Source organism: Ruditapes philippinarum, unplaced genomic scaffold, assembly GCF_026571515.1.
Source record: "Ruditapes philippinarum isolate M1 unplaced genomic scaffold, ASM2657151v2 ctg5157_1_1_1_1, whole genome shotgun sequence".
Classification (NCBI taxonomy): domain Eukaryota; kingdom Metazoa; phylum Mollusca; class Bivalvia; order Venerida; family Veneridae; genus Ruditapes; species Ruditapes philippinarum.
This window is the reverse complement of record NW_026867305.1, coordinates 60970-78023: the sequence shown is the minus strand read 5'-3', so window position 1 is coordinate 78023 and position 17054 is coordinate 60970. Positions and strand designations below refer to the sequence as shown.

Here is a 17054-nt window from a genome sequence, read left to right as displayed (position 1 = left end):
TACATAACTCCCTTTAGCTAGCCATTTTGAGGGTCACATAACTTATTTAACTTCCCATTACTTCGCCATTTTTGGGGATCACACAACTTACATTACTTCCCATTACCTCGCCATATTAAGGGACACATAATTTACATAACTTCCCATTACCTCGCAATATTGAGGGCCACATAACTTACATTACTTCTATTACCTCGCCATTTCGAGGGCCACATTACTTACATTACTTCCCATTACTTCGCCATTTTGAGGGTTACATAACTTACATAACTTTCTATTACTTCGCAATTTTGAGGGCCATATAACTTACATTACTTCCTATTACCTAGCCATATTGAGGGCCACATAACTTACTTACATAACATCCCATTACCTCACCATTTTGTGCGCCACATAACTTACATAACTTCCCATTACCTCGCCATTTTGAGGGTTACATAAATTACATAACTTTCTATTACTTCGCAATTTTGAGGGCCACATAACTTACATTACTTCCAATTACCCCGCCATATTATGGGTCAATAACTTACATAACTTCCCATTAGCTCGCCATTTTGAGGATCAAATATCTTACATAACTCCCATAAGCTCGCCATTTAAAGGGCCACATAACTTACATAACTTCCCATTACTTCGCCATTTTGGGGATAACACAACCTACATTACTTCCCATTACCTTGCCATATTTAGGGCCACATAATTTACATTACTTCCAATTACCTCGCCATATTATGGGTCAAATAACTTACATAACTTCCCATTAGCTCGCCATTTTGAGGGTCAAATATCTTACATAACCTCCCATTAGCTCGCCATTTTGAAGGTCAAATATCTTACATAACTCCCTTTAGCTCGCCATTTTGAGGGTCACATAACTTATTTAACTTCCCATTACTTCCCCATTTTTGGGGATCACACAACTTACATTACTTCCCATTACCTCGCCATATTAAGGGACACATAATTTACATAACTTCCCATTACCTCGCAATATTGAGGGCCACATAACTTACATTACTTCTATTCGAGAGCCATATAACTTACATATCTTCCCATTACCTCGCCATTGTGAGGGCCACATAACGCACATTACTTCCCATTATCTCGACATATTGAAGGTCACATAACTTACATTACTTCCCATTACCTCACAATTTTGAGGGTTATATAACTTACATAATTATTCATTACTTCGCCATTTTGAGGACCACATAACTTACATAACTTCCCATTACCTCGAAATTTTGAGGGTTACATAACTTACATTGCTTCCCATTACCTCGCAATTTTGAGGGTTACATAACTGACATAACTTCCTCTTACCTCGCTATTTTGAGGGCCACATAACTTACATTACTTTCCATTACCTCGCCATATTGAGGGTCAAATAACTTACTTGGGAAGTAATGTGAATTATGTGGCCCTCAATATGGCGAGGTAATAGGAAGTTATGTAAGTTATGTAAGTTTCAAAATTGCGAGGTAATGGGAAGATATGTCAGTCATGTGGCCCTCAATATTGATATTTTTTCGACTTGTGTATTTAGGTAAGTCTTGATCATATTGATGGACGGTTGTAGTACTGTATTTTGCAAGCCATGTCCACTTCCGCTAGCAGCGACTTAAGCAGAACATGAAAATGGTTTTAACTTAGGAACTTGGAAGTCACAATAAACACTGTAAAATACCATACATGGACACATGAGAAGAACCCATAAAAGATTCCTCACAAAAGAATGAGAGTCTTTTCTCATAATGACTGTCATGCATGATTTTTACAATGTTAATACATGACTTATCGCATATTCATGCTGCTTTTGAAACTCTGTAAAAACGATATAAACGGCCGTGCATTTGTGAAATTTAGCGCAGTAAGACTTAATAATCTCTAGAATGGATAGTATGCATTTGTGTGTGTCTGTGATACTTTGTTGTCTTTTTTTCATAACTTGAAGGGATCACAATTAAACCAAGGCTTAGATTTAGATTATATGAAATCTATTGACAAATAATTCTCATTTATCTAAGGTTTACAAATTTATCTGCTGAAAAAAGCAAAATATCCAAGGGCAGAAATCAAAGAGATTCCGGACACAGCAAGTCCCAGGGTTTTCTTTCCAAATCTGAACAGACCGGCGTTGTTACTGAGCTTCTTTGTAATGTCGTCATCCATTTGCCTTGTGGAATCTTTCTCGTGAATGACGTCATTTCCTGAAATAAATGTGACATTGTTTACATATCAATATTGAATGTAATCTAAGTATATGTTATTGTTTATCCGTGCTGTTCTACAGAAATTAGAAACTTCGACGGGAGAGATATCGACAGGAGAATGTTTTTAATTTCTGAAGAAAAGCTATGGATAAATACTAACATACTTAGTGTCAAGCTTTATTTGGCCTCATTATTATTCACTTAATTACGTCACAACACGGTTCTATGGAGTACTATGAAAATAGTAGGCGACAATGAACGGAATTTGATATAGTATCGACTTTTGTTCTTCTATGAAAATTAACACACACAATTTTAAAAAAAATACAGCGTTTTCACTGGATGACAAATAAAGCTGGACACTAAATAATGTTCAGTATAATAAACAAAATAATGAATTCAATTAAAAGGTTTTGTAACAAGCATTTTGATTAAAAAGGTACGTAGAGAAATTCAACAGAAAATCAATATCATGTAAGGCATACATTTTGTTTTCACAATATGGAATTTGGCTTCTCCCTCTGGGAGCAAATTTTTAAAGAGTAACGTAATAAAGAATAGAAAACTTTCGCTTTATGACATTAAAATAGTACCTGCAATATGATTGTTCTCTGTTGCACGTGGAGCGTTGCTAACACATGCAACGACATCCTTGTCCTTTGTAGCACGTGCAACGTCATCCTTGTTCTTTGTAGCACGTGCAACGTCATCCTTGTTCTTTGTAGCACGTGCAACGTCATCCTTGTCGTTTGTATCACATTGGAGCTTGTTGTTTTCATTTGCGCTTGAAATATCATCATTAGTCTCAGCACCAGTTAGGACTTTCATGTTCTCTGTAACACGTACGGCGTTGTTATTTTCTGTTAATCCTGGAAGGTTGCTGTCTTTGTCTTGGTCATTATGAACGGAATGTGTTATATTAACAATAAGGTTATCAGTGCTAATGGACTCTGTAGCAACTGGAGATTTGTTGGCATTCTGTACAGCACAAGGAGTGCGAGTGTTGTTTTTTGTTACACGTGGTGGGATATCCGCGCTGACATCTGCTCCAGTTTTGATAATATCTGAAATTTTAAACTTTTTCATAGTTATAGATTTAAAAGTAAACTAAGAACAATTACTTAGAAAATTCAAAATATCAACAAATGGAATAAAAATTTAAAGCCAACTTAATTTGTAGTGCTTTATAAAGTAGATTTTAAGCTCTTTGAAAAAATTAAAGGCAATCACTGCGCCTTTACTACCAATATGGACTTCATTTTCCAAATAAAAGTTCTCTACATCTCTGGATATCTTGAAAGAATTGTCACAACTTTAGATTGTCTTATGTAATATCAGCAGTTTACAATGTATTTCAATGTGGAATCCCTTTATTACCAACCCTCTTATCACTAAGATACATCTGTAGTTGTTAATATATGCATAAAAATAAAGGCAACATACCGTCTGTGTGAACTGTGGCGGGTACCATTCTTTTACAATGTATCAGCCCAATGTTTCGTGGTGGCACGTATTTTGGAAGGTTTTTGATTTTTGGCACAACAAAGCCTACTTTATCTGCACGTGGAATATTGAGACTTGGCACGTGAAATGTTTCCTTCCGTCCTACAGATGGCGCTGGGCAATTATGTTCAGGGTATACTGCAATGATTTAACATAGACATGTAAAAAACATTATCATAACAGTAAATTGATAGTGTGAAATTAAGCAAAATAATTATAATAATATCATTATATAGATGATTTCAAAATTTTATGAACAAATGATCAGAATATTGTTGTTTTCCGCTTGAGTGAAATACATGTATGGAATATATATATTTACACAACATGATATAATTCCATTCGCATCCATCATGATAAGTGAAAATATATTCCATATTTCACGAAATACGAAAAAAAAAATAATTTGATTTAACCTGTAGTTATTTACGAAAAATTCCCATTTGCTACACAGTTGAACTTGTACATAATTTACATATCCGAATAATTTCTTATAATGAAATGAATTATAGCTGAAGCTACTAACTGTCACAGAAAAATATTAACAGATCATCATCAGAATGGACACAACTTTTGATATCAAAGAAGGGATTGAATGTTTAATGTAATACTTGTATTTAAAATGATAAATGATAAATAAATGGTATGTTTAATTCGATAATCGAAAGAGTGGTAAAATGGTACCTTCTCTTCCAGCAAATGCTGTTTTGTTGAATGTATGTTCCACCATTATTGGATGCTGACCAATATATATCGTATGAGGCGTTGTCGATTCAATATCAACCACATTTCCTGTACATGATCGTACTACTAAAAACTTGTAATTCACGAAACTGTCTTTGGGAAGCCTTAAATATAAAAAATGACAATGGTTTTGAAAGTTTTATTGACAGGTTATTATCTGGATATTAAGAAATTTTTAGAAAACCATTTGGTATCTACAAAAATCTCGAATGACTACCCTAGTGTGTTGTAAAGGAAAAATACTGTTTTTTTGAAGGGAAAGAAGGGGCTGTTCTGGGGGATTTTTTGGGCGGTTTTGAAAAAAATCATTTTTTTTTGGCATTTTTTTTTATATTTGTTTTTAAAACCCACCAAAGTTTTCCCTTTTCCCAAAAGTTTTCGGTAATAAGGGGTTGCATCTTGGCGCAATTTTGGGGGTTAAACATTGCCAAGGTTGAATGCCCCGGAAACCCACCACGGTAAAAAAGTAAATCATTTTCCCCCCCTGGGATAACATTCTAAGGGGACTTGAAAAACCGGAAGTTTTTCTTTTACTTTTTAAAATTTTTTGGTTTATGTTTAAACTGGTGGGGAAAAATAAAAAAACAAAGTCAAAAATGTCTAAACTTTCCCTAATAATTTTTTAAATTGGGGTTTTCCAAATTTTCTATAAACTTTCCCCCAATCATTTTTAATAAATATTGTAAGGCAAAGAAAAGGGGTATGGGTAACTTTTACAAAAGGGAAATAAAATAATATAAGCAATCCGGCTGACTGGGCTAAATAGTCTGTGGACTGGATTGGAACTGACTGATATAAAACACCAGTTAGAAATTTGGAAATGTTCAGTTCAGGGTATTTATTCAATTCAAACAAATATCAATATATGAAATGCACAAACTGAGTCCAATTTCTCAGGTTATATTATAGTATTTACCCGAATTTTGGTTTTATGCATGTATATTTTCATTTGAATTAATATCTAACGTCATTGGCTTACACTATTAGGTATGGTTGTTTGTTATTTTAGCCAAGAACTGCAAATAATGTAAATTCTTGTAATTTAATGTAACACATATATATTTACAAAATATTACATTATCCTTACCTTTAAGCATGAAAGTCTTCTAAAACATTTAAATATATGTTGACTGAAAGAAAACTCGTCTGTACAGCTCACGCTTTATTAGCTTTGAATGAACGTTAATCATATGGAAACAACGTAACGTTAATGACGCAGCGACGTAAATGTTTATGACGTCACCAATAAACATCGGATCTTTCTCAAGTCGCCATTTTACATAGACCCGCTGGAATTTTACACGAGTCAAGGGGCATGATATAGGGAAGCCTGTGACGAGATTTATATCATTTCTAAGAGTTAAATATATGTTTATATGAAATGATAACGAATTTTTGTCACGTAATATAAGGCCAGAAAACTGCTTAAAACGGCAAAATCTCCGTTAAACGAACAATTTTATTCATATCATATGAAATATGTGTAATATGAAGAAATACTTATTGGTTATACTTTAACATTGAACGATATCATATGATAATCTTCTTTCTTTCGAAAAATAGTTTATCTTTTTTTGCATTTGTACAAAAAATATGGAAATTTTCATTTAAAGTTACAGCACACAGTACAAGTCGAAAGAGTGGCATTTCACAATATATTACTAAACTGGGGAACAAAATGTACTACAATGTTGGTTGGCGATTTATACAGACGGGTGAAATCGTAAATAAATGTTATCTGGTGCTTTTTAAAAAAGCCTAGGGTGACCGTTAAGGAAGCGGATAAGTTGTAATATATAATAATGGCATTTTTATGGTGGCTGATTTAAGCCATGTCGTATTTTTCGCTTCTTTGCCTCAAAATGCGAAAACGAGAAAACACGAAGGGACGGCAAAGTTGGACTTTGTCGTGTTTCGCTTTTTCGCATTTTCGAGGCAACAAAGCGAAAATACGACAGAAGGCGAGCGAAAATACGACACATAAAATCTGTCGTATATTCGCATTCCAACTGTCGTATTTTCGCTTTTTCGCGTTCAAAATACAAAATGCGAAAACACAAAGAGACGACAAAGTGTCGTCTGACAAAGTATCACTTTGTCGTCTCTTCGCATTTTCGCCTTTTCGCATAGTTACATTTTCGCATTGTTACATTTTCGCATTGTTACATTTTCGCATTTTCCCGTTACATTATACTATGTTGTCAGGCGATCCTCATGTCTTTAAAACAAAGATCTCTTGATGGTCATTCTGTCTTCCCCATATTGCACGAATATCAGTAAAAGGAGAACAATAAAAATTTATAGAAAAAATTCAAAAAACATATTGTATTTAGATCATATTGTATTATACTGTGCTTCTCTTAGTTCACGGTACTTAACGCAGGCAAACAAGAAATGATTGGTACAAAAATGTCATTAGCTGTAACGTTTAGGTATTTTCAGATTGATGTCTCCATGCGCATATGTGCAACCGAACAGGGTAATGCGAAAATGCTGTGCCTTTATCGTAAATCTCATGTCACACCCGTCAGCAAAATAAACTGATAATCTAAAGATGGTAGGAACATACAGAGGCTATTCGTTGCCAAAAAGCCAGCCTTTGAAACTTGACAATGCCTACTTCGGTTCTACTAAACAGATTAGTAAAAATCTAATTGTCGATCCGAGATCGAGTTACATACTGCACTGGTATTAAGCATTTTGATTATCTCGATTTGATAAAATGAAAGCTGTTAACATGCAAAATTGCAAATTGTATTTATAAATGTATAACTTCAAATTTGCGACATGTAGAAATGTAAACGATAGAACGTACACAATACGTTTAATGCTGTGCATCATGACGTTGAGAATGTAACTGCATCAACTTGACATACTCAGGTTTACAACATCACACTTTCCTTTTACATTCTAACGCGATTAACATTATTTTGTAAACGATTTTGCAACTTCTATATATGGAATTATCACGGAAATACACGAACATTAATAGGCGGAGAAGCAGAATATAAAGAGAGGTAACTCTTGCTGGTACAAAAATATTTCAAATTATATAGAAACTGTTATAAGTTTCACATACATCAACTGCATTACAGTTGACTTATAACATCCTCTGATTTTGTTAAAACGTATTCTAGTACAGGATATTCAAGTAATGCAAAATTGGTTAAAATATAATGTAAAAATGTAACAACGTGTATACTGATAATGAGCATAATAATATGCAAAAACTAAAGTTGGTGAAATAACATAAGGAAATGTTTCCCATATATAATGACACACACCCCTATTCATTGATATCAATGATAGGGTTTTGTGAGCCACAGCAATACTCATAAGCCTATCTTTTTTTTTACCTTCAGCAAATAATACTAGAATGCGATACATGGAAGGCACTTTTGGCAACACGAATAAAGAGAACTGAACAATAAGCCTGTGCCTTCTTTCTTTACAGGACTATGTTGGGTTATAGAAAAACTCATATTTTTGACAAAGTGTATAACCACGAAACAATGCAAAGTTTACTATCGATAATTCCGTTGTATAACCAAAACTTTTGAATTTGTCCCATTTAAATGTTGAAATAAATATTCAGTGTATCCTGGCAACTCTGTTTACCTGCATTGGGAGGTATTTGGAGTCAAAGGATGTGATTTAGCCTTTTATTGTTAAATATATGTAAGCTGACGTAGGCTAAGGTCTTTTTATGCATTGTGCTGAATCAATAGCACCTCTAAAATATGTGTATACATGCTGTCATTAGCTGTTACCTAGATTTGCTGTCTAAATTTGCTGTCTATATGATCAAAAACAGAGAACTTCTTTTATTTACATGAAATACTACACAGAATATTTATTAAGTTTTGTAAGTGATGGCTTTCTAAGAGATAAAATAAACAAGGTATACATAAATTGATAATCAACATACATACATTTGGACTCATTTAAATTTTACTTATTGAAAAACAAAATGGGAAAAATGGGAAAATATATGGTAAAAATAAAAAGTTATGTACGAAAGGGTACATATAACTTTGGTTATAATTTTACTATTGTTAAAGGTTTTTTTTTCTTGTCAAGTCATACGCTAGAATTAAGGTTACTAATATAATAGTACTACTAGGAAAGACAACAGCCAGAATTTGGTCTGTATTAGTAATTACTCGTATCAAAATCTTTATCAGATGTTGACTTGAAAATTTGAAAGTGGTAAGGTAGCAGCTTAACTCAAGTTAACTGTAAATGTTACTCATTCCTATGCAAATTGGAATACCACCAGTAAAATTTATTTGTCGTTGAATATAGTCTTATTAATAGTTTTCACTTCCTTGAAAAATATTTAACCTCAGACAGTATGTAACCTGGTGTTTTTTGGGTTTTTTAAGTTTCTTTTTCCAGGAAATGTGGTGTCTACAACGTTTTAAAACTTATATGCCTATATTCCTTAAAAGTCCGCTGATGTTGATTGTAGGCAATCATGCAAGTGAATTATGTTTAGTAACTAAACACCTAAAAGGTATGATAAACGGAAACCACGCCGCTTCTTCTCGCCGACGGTAAATACCGAAAATGAGCGGAAAATACGTTTATTTACGATGATTTAGTGGGCGGGAAAATGGGCGGAGCTTATTTTATCTCCTTTTGAAAAACGTGTAAAGCTGGATTATGCTGATCTGAATCATGATGGTTCGACAATGTAAAGCTAAGAATGTAACTTCTGTTTTGAGTATTCGAACACTTGGTATTGCTACTATCAGTTAATGTTTTGTCGTTTAACAAAATGTATTTTGTTGAAATGCATGTTTACAATGTTTTAATCGGCAAACTCAATCCAAGTATGCAACATTGGAGTTTACATACAAAGAAATACAATTGTATTTTTTCCATTAACAAACTGTTCAACTCAGATCAACAAGGCTGGATTTTTGGCAACGAATAGCCTCCATACTCCTATACATATATGTAGTAATCTGTAAACTGCACCTTTATCACAGCAAAAATAACTCTGTAACAGATAAATAATATTTATGATCATTACATGTATGACATATAATTGATGTATGTATGAACATTTATTGGTTACTTAACATTTAACTGTACAATAAAGGAATACATTTGGAAGAGCACACAGTTTGAAAAACATTATTGGACAAACCGCAAGTAGATGTAATGGCTTCTAAAGCTGTGTATAAGTCTAAATATATCCCCATATTGTACTTGTTTGATATTTCATTACCTATTTATTCTATATCCAAATTATATCTAGGAAACGTAATTTAAAACTGTTAAAGTTTGACGTTTTGATAGTTTAGTCGTTAACAACATTCATCACATACCCATGCCAATTATGTGACTCCATAAAAACAGTATTAAACGGCCGTGCATATATTTTGACCTGACGTCTTTTGCGTTATTTAAACATAGTATATAAAGACGCACTAAATGTAAGCGTTACACTATAGGTGCGTCAATGAAAAATGATTCTTGTGCACTTTAAACAGTTTTTATTTTAGGTTTGTGATAAAAGAATATTAAATTTGTTGTGTTGGTTCAATACTAAAATTTATTTACCGTGGGTAGAACCGTCAACCTTCTGTAAGTCAACTTAAGAAGTATTATTTCGCTCATAAGACAAAATTATCACAAGCTACATTATATTGTAAGTAAAATATTAAAAAAAGTTGACTTGTACCACACTTCAAACCAAACACACCAAGACAAACTAGAAAAATACCATTTTAATTGAGCATGACTTTTCGTGTTTACTAACAACAAACTTACCTCAGACATGCCTGTTAGACACAGTATTACTGTAAGACCAGTAATCACATAGAGAGATGGACATACATTACTCAATGGTTTATATTGACAACAATTACTTACAACAACAGACTTACCTCAGACATTCCTGTTAGACACAATGATAATATAACATGTCTGTTAGACACAGTGACAGTAACAGACCAGCAATCACATAGGGAGATGGACATACATTACTTTATGGTTTATATTGATAAAAATTACTTACAACAATGATGTGAGGACTAAGGAGGAGATTAAAAACAACACAGAAAATGCCACCATCTTTTGATTATAACTGAAATAGTGGGAAATATTACGTTATTAATGAGCTTAATATATCTGTCATAAAAGTCTCTGATGTTATAAACATTCTTGGATTAACTATCCCCAAGAAATAATAACTGTTTTAATAATTTTCTTTTAAATATAAAAAATTAACCAAACTGACCCAAGCCACAATTGAGTGCCATTTATTTTTGAAAAAAAAATGAGTCTGAATGTTTTAAATCATGTTTTAATACACTCAGGCCAAGTGAATTTATTTTTAATTTCTTACATTAAAATAGAGGTTTTATGGTCTACAAAAAATCACAAAAAAGAATAATACCATAAATATTTCATATATTTTAGATTGTTCTAATTTCTTTATTGTTCATAAATTGAAATGTTTATCAAAGTTCAAGTATTTAAATTTAAGATAAAATTTTTTCATAGAGAACATTTTCTTCACATATTTTATTTTGAGATTTAGACTTACAGAACTAAATATCAAATTAAAATTCAATAATGAATTTCCTAAGCCACTTGGCTACCAGAGGATAATTCAAATTCTATTTCAAAGACCCTGGTTAAGTTTAATCACACTGAAAATCTCAAGATGTAATAAGCAGAATTAAATGTTAAAATTCAATATCATACACCATTTGGATTCAGAAGGGTCTTCAAAATTCTATTTAAACAACCATGGTTACATGTAATAGTACTAAAACCCTCAGTATATGATAATGTAATGGGAAAGTTTACTTATTGACCCCATTCATTATACATACCTATCAACTTGAGATTAACTCATTGTAGCAAACACAAAACATTCAAATGTTCCATTTACAGCTATAACAAGAACATAAGGCAGTACCAGCGTAGTAACATCGGTCCTACAAAAATAAAATTTAAACATTCTAATTGACTTTCTTATACATGTATAAGATATATTGTTTGGTAAGTATCAATGGGTTTATAGCAGATTAAAGGCCCATTAAGCCTGAAATATGCTATAATTTCTTTTTTTTCAAAAAACAAAACAAAAAAACAAAAACAAACAAGAGGGCCATGATGGTCCTGAATCGCTCACCAGAAAAACAACTGTTTTTCAGTGATTATAGAAATAATTTCTCAAATAAACTTGTAGAAAGACAAGTCCAGCTCAACTTCAACTTGCCTCTCTAGTTATAAGGTTTCCTGACACTGATTGTTTTTTTTCTTTATAGTAAAAATAAATGATAGAAACCTTTCACAAATGTCATAAGTTCATTGTTACTGTTAATCTGGTAAGTAAAGCATATCAACTCAGGATACTTGATTTTTTCCATTTTCAGCTAAAGCTGAATGAGGCAAGTAAAATAAATTTAAGCAAACTTGATAAAAAACTTTAAGAAAGCTATAAACCAAGTTTGAAGATCATCCATCCATTAATTTGTGATAAAATTTGCCTATGACTGTCTCTCGGAATTGTTATCTTTTTTTTTTACCTATCTTAAAATTATATAATTACATAATCTCAGTATTTAGATATATATGTGGACTGTTTATCAGGATGACACAACCAGTCAATATTCATTTAAGATAACATAGGTATACTAGTCAACTTGACCAGAAAGGTAATGTTTCAGGTTAAAGTATCTTACTCTCTAATAGGAATCGGAAAAATTGTAACTAACTACATACAGGAAAAAACATCAGGTTGTTTTGATGAAATGTATTCAGTGAACAACTCTAACACTTTTAATAAAACAACTTTATATACAGGGTGGAAAAGTGATATTGTATGAAAAAGAACAAAAGTACTTTGAACAAGTGATAACCCAGTTTGCAAAATGTGATTCTGAATAGAAATAATTGAAACTGATACTAAAATAACGCAAAGAATAAAACAAATGACAAGTTACATTAACACAAGCAAGAAAAACTGCTAAAGTTGATAAGAGTTCAGCAGCCCCTTAAAGGGACCAATCAAATTAATATGAGCAAATTTGATAAAAGACTACCTAAGAATGCTACAGACAATGTTTGGTAATCATACATCAATTATAGTTCTGTAGGAGACGTTTAAAGGTTTTTCTGTTTTTAGCTTTAGTGGCCCCTAAACGCGGCCAATCGAATTTATATGAGCATATTTGATAAAACACTACCCTAGAATGCTACAGACAAAGTTTTGTGATCATCCTTCAATGAGTTCAGTGGGAGAAGCTGTTAAAAGGTTTTTTCTATTTTTAGCTCAAGAGGCCCCTAAAAGGGGCCAATCAATTTAATTTGAACACATTTGAAAACTGACCATCTAAGAAGGCTACAGACAAAATTTGGTGATCATACATGGATTAGTTCAGTTCAAAAATGTTTTAAGGTTTTTCTATTTTTAGCTATAGCGGTCCCTAAAAAAGACCAATCAACTTAATATAAGCAAACCTGATAAAAAGCAACCTAAGAATGCTACTGACAAATTTTGGTGATCATCCATTCATTAGTTCAGTAAGTTTTCATTCCCCGCCGTGGGGGATATAGTAATAGTCTAGGTCCGTCCATCCTTTCTCCCGTCCCACATTTTTGTCCGGAGCATATCTCAATCAAAGGGCTGCAGCTCTATGGTATTTTCTTATTTTTGCAATCTAAATCATACTGACTGTATGTACTTTCCTGTATAAGTTTATTTTTATATACTATAATTCATCTTACGCAACGACAGCGTTTTGATTTTCTTCTATAACAGTTTGAGATTGATTCATATGGAATTTTGCATGAAAAAAAAATAGAATTGCCTCGACTAGGGTTTGAACCATAGGCCTCTCACACCCTCAACGAGACCGCTTACCTCTGCACCACGGAGAAGTTATACATATGGACCTTGAATAAAAACGAATACATTATGTCATTCTAAATTGAGAATTTCCATTTCGTGTTTGTAATCCTTATTAATTTCGAGGTATTTTGTTCACGATAAACCTGTTGTTTAACACTGATGAAAATAATTAAGCGAAAACAGTCCGACATGTATATATTCCACTACTCGACAGTCAGATTTATTTGTGTACTACGCTCTGGAGTATTCGGTAATCGACATAGCTAAAAATAGCATTTTCATTGATTATAGCATAAAATCGGCTATTTTTCCCTCTTTTGCCCATGTTATAACGGGACCAAAACCATGTGTTAACATAGTCACGCGCTCTTGTTATAGCCCGGTTTCACCTATGCGCAATACATACAGGGCCCAGTAAACAAACAAACAAAAAATGACGATTTGGCCTGTTACCGAAGAGTCATGCGCTCTTGTTATATTGAAATTTATTGATTCGAGGGCCTCAGTCGCTTATTCAAGTAACTATGCCGGAAAAACGGCGTATAGACATCGGTGCTAATCTTGGTTGTCGCCCTTTCTAAGAAACGGACAGTTGTCAATGTAAACAAATACAGTAGAATCTACCTGTCATTCAGTTTAACACTCCGATTAACTTACAAAACTAGATAACACAAAATTAATATGAGAAAATGTTTTATATTTATGTTAATGTTGATAAATGCTCTTTATATTTCTTTGAGAGAATAATGCTTAGTGCCTGATTTTTTTATAAACTTGTTTGCTTGAAAAAAAAAACGATTCTGATGTCACTGATCTTTTTTCTACCGTCAATCTGAAATCATTCTAAGAATTTCTGAGGGTCATGTTTTGTCTTAGGTAGAGAGAAGAGTAATGTAAGGTTTTTTTTTCTTGAGATGATAAATCTCCAAAGGCCAAGCTTTGTTAAATCAATTAAAAGTCAAAATTTCGTTCGGTTCAGAGAATTTTCCAAGTTGTTGGCCCCGGAAAAATGAAACGCATACGTAAAACATAGAATTGGATAAATACCGTCCAATAACAAGACTTTAATGTTAATGTGTTTTGTATAAACTATACATCACGAATCTGTTTGAAAATTTTATGCTATAGTAGCGTCAACACACGTTTATTTCGTGTTATAAAGTCTGCAGAGTCCCTCGGAACTGTTGGAGCCCTCGCCCTACCAGGCTCGGGCACCAACCGTTCCTCGGGACTCTGCAGACGTGACACGGAAAAACGTGCGTTAACCCTATATTAAAATGATATTCATGATAATCCGAAGCTTTACGGAAATAGCCGAACATTTTTCATTGGGTAAAAAAGATATTCATCCGCGAAATTTGTGATTCTAACCTCATATTTCTGTTGACTAATCTAAACTTTTAATGCACTGTAATTCGTTAAATGCCTACATTAAAAATTATTCTTTCTTTTAAATTGCTGGTTTTTAAGCAGTTTTGAGTGAGAACTACTTTGCGTTGTTAGGACTGTTAGGAAATTTTGTGTTAGACCGTGGATGTAAGCTATGTATTTACTGATCTTACGATCAGAAAATACAAAAAGTATTTGGGGTATCAACTTGAAACTAAATAGGTGGATAGATCATATTGAGGAGGAGTGCAGTGCACAAGAATGATAATTCTACCCTGCATAATTTTTCGGTAATTGGCCTTTGTAATTTTTCAAACTTAATTTTTGTCCACAGCATAACCCAACAAGTGAACTTTTCGAAAACCTAGCTAAACACCGTTTTCCGGTACGTTACGGATTTAGCTCTGGGGAATTACACCAAATGAAGGACATAACACTGTTATATGATATTTCTATATTTCTGTTATTATTTTGCCGTATAAGGTGAAAAAACTTGATGTATTTGAAAATTATCAATTTTCCTTTAATATCTTTTGCAAAAGTTTCAAAAAATAAATTGATTATAATGAAAATCAAGTCGTAGTGGCATCTTCCATTGATAAATAAGCGATATTTTCTGCGTAATCTTGTGTATTTGCTTTATTTTTGTATGGAATTATTCATACAATGATATTTAATTATTTTTTTACAAAGTAATAACTGTTTTATTTAACTTTCATTTAAAAAAATACCAAAAACATTGAGTTTGTTATTACACTCTATAAGGTGAATTCATCAGAGCTATGTACAGAAAGTACCGGAAAACGGCGTTTAGCCAGGTTTTCGAATTTGTGAAGAGGGCCAAGAGGGCCCTGGATCGCCCACCTGAGAAATAGGTCATAAGGTCTAAGTGGAGCCCCTTTACACCCCAGAAGCACAATTTGAAAAGAAGGGACAGCTTCATCTGAACAATATTTGTTCACTGTCTCAAAAGAAATTTTTGTGTAAAATTATTTCAAAATTGAACCAGTGATTTAGATGTTGTTTAGATGAACATGTTTTATGCTAAATATCTAAGCTCCACCTCTTTTGGATTTTCACATTTTTTTTTAAAGTTTTTACTTTATACATATTAGGAAAATCAATGACCCTTGGGGCAGGACCAATTTTGACCTAAGGGCTTTCATTTGAACAAACATCTAGACATCTACTAGAATATATTTTATGCCAAATGTCTAAGCTCTGGCTTTTTTTTGGATTTTAACAAGAAGATTTTTTAAGATTTTACCATATACATGTTTATATAAGGAAAATCAAAGACCCCCCTGGGGCGGGGCAAATTTTGACTCTGGAACTAGTATTTGAACAAACTTGGTAGACATCTACTAGAAGATGTTTCATGCCAAACATCTAAGCTCTAGCCCCTTTGTATTGTCACAAGAAGATTTTATTTTAAGTTTTTACTATATACATATTAGGAAAATCAATGAGCCCTGGGGCTAAGCAAATTTTGACCAGGCTGAGCAAATTTTGACCTTAAGTTTTTTATTTGAACAAACTTGGTAGACATCCATTAGAAGATGTTTTATGCTAAATATCTAAGCACTATTTTTTTACAAGAAAATTTTTATGCTTTTTGGTTAAATAATCTTTCGGTTGTCATGGCAACCAGATTTCTTTATTGAATTTGATTTTTTTTTCCAACAAGATAGGTAGAACTTCATGCAAGGACCATACCTACAAAGTTTCAACAAATTTGGACTAGTGGTTTATGAGGAGAGGTTGTCAAAAGAAATTGGTGACGCACAGACGGACGGATGATGGGCTATCAAAAAAAGCTCACATTGAGGACATTGCCCTCAGGTTAGCTAAAAATCACAATCAACTTTGTCTAGGTAAGTAGCTTTAAAGCTGAGAATCTAAATTTTGAGTCTTGAGAGTGGTTTAAAGCAAGTGATTATTTTTTATATATAGTTTGAGAGCAGATTCAAACTTATGAGCTTTAACAGTATCTTTGAAACATCATTAACATGTTATGCACGTGATGTCAAATCATCTTAATTAGATACCCATCTTTCAATGGAAGTTGAAATCCCTTATGGGGGTCTACTCAATCTGCTCTCAATGCTTTAAAACAGGGTTACAGCCTTTTTATTTATAAATATCATTTATGATGCTTATACATGTATATATCAATTGAAACTATGTGGACATGTATAAACTTAGGTAGATATAAGGGTTTAAAATTTGTGAAACCATGAGAAAGAACAACATAAGATTTATCAAATTTATCCTTCCTGAATGATTAAAATACTTGTTTTAAAGACAAAATTAAAATCTGATATATA

General features: G+C 32.8%; 1 protein-coding gene across 1 annotated transcript in view; it reads right to left on the bottom strand.

Moving 5' to 3' along the window:
* Positions 1-2040: 2040 nt before the first annotated feature.
* The window catches only part of LOC132735639 (uncharacterized), a 29399-nt gene continuing 14385 nt past the window's right edge, over positions 2041-17054 (bottom strand). Inside the window, exons 4-6 of the mRNA XM_060722616.1 lie at positions 3660-3857; positions 2810-3280; positions 2041-2213 (exon numbers count right to left, since the gene is read on the bottom strand). Coding sequence (XP_060578599.1) covers positions 2041-2213; positions 2810-3280; positions 3660-3857 — 842 coding nt within the window. The remainder of the gene's footprint in view (positions 2214-2809; positions 3281-3659; positions 3858-17054) is intronic.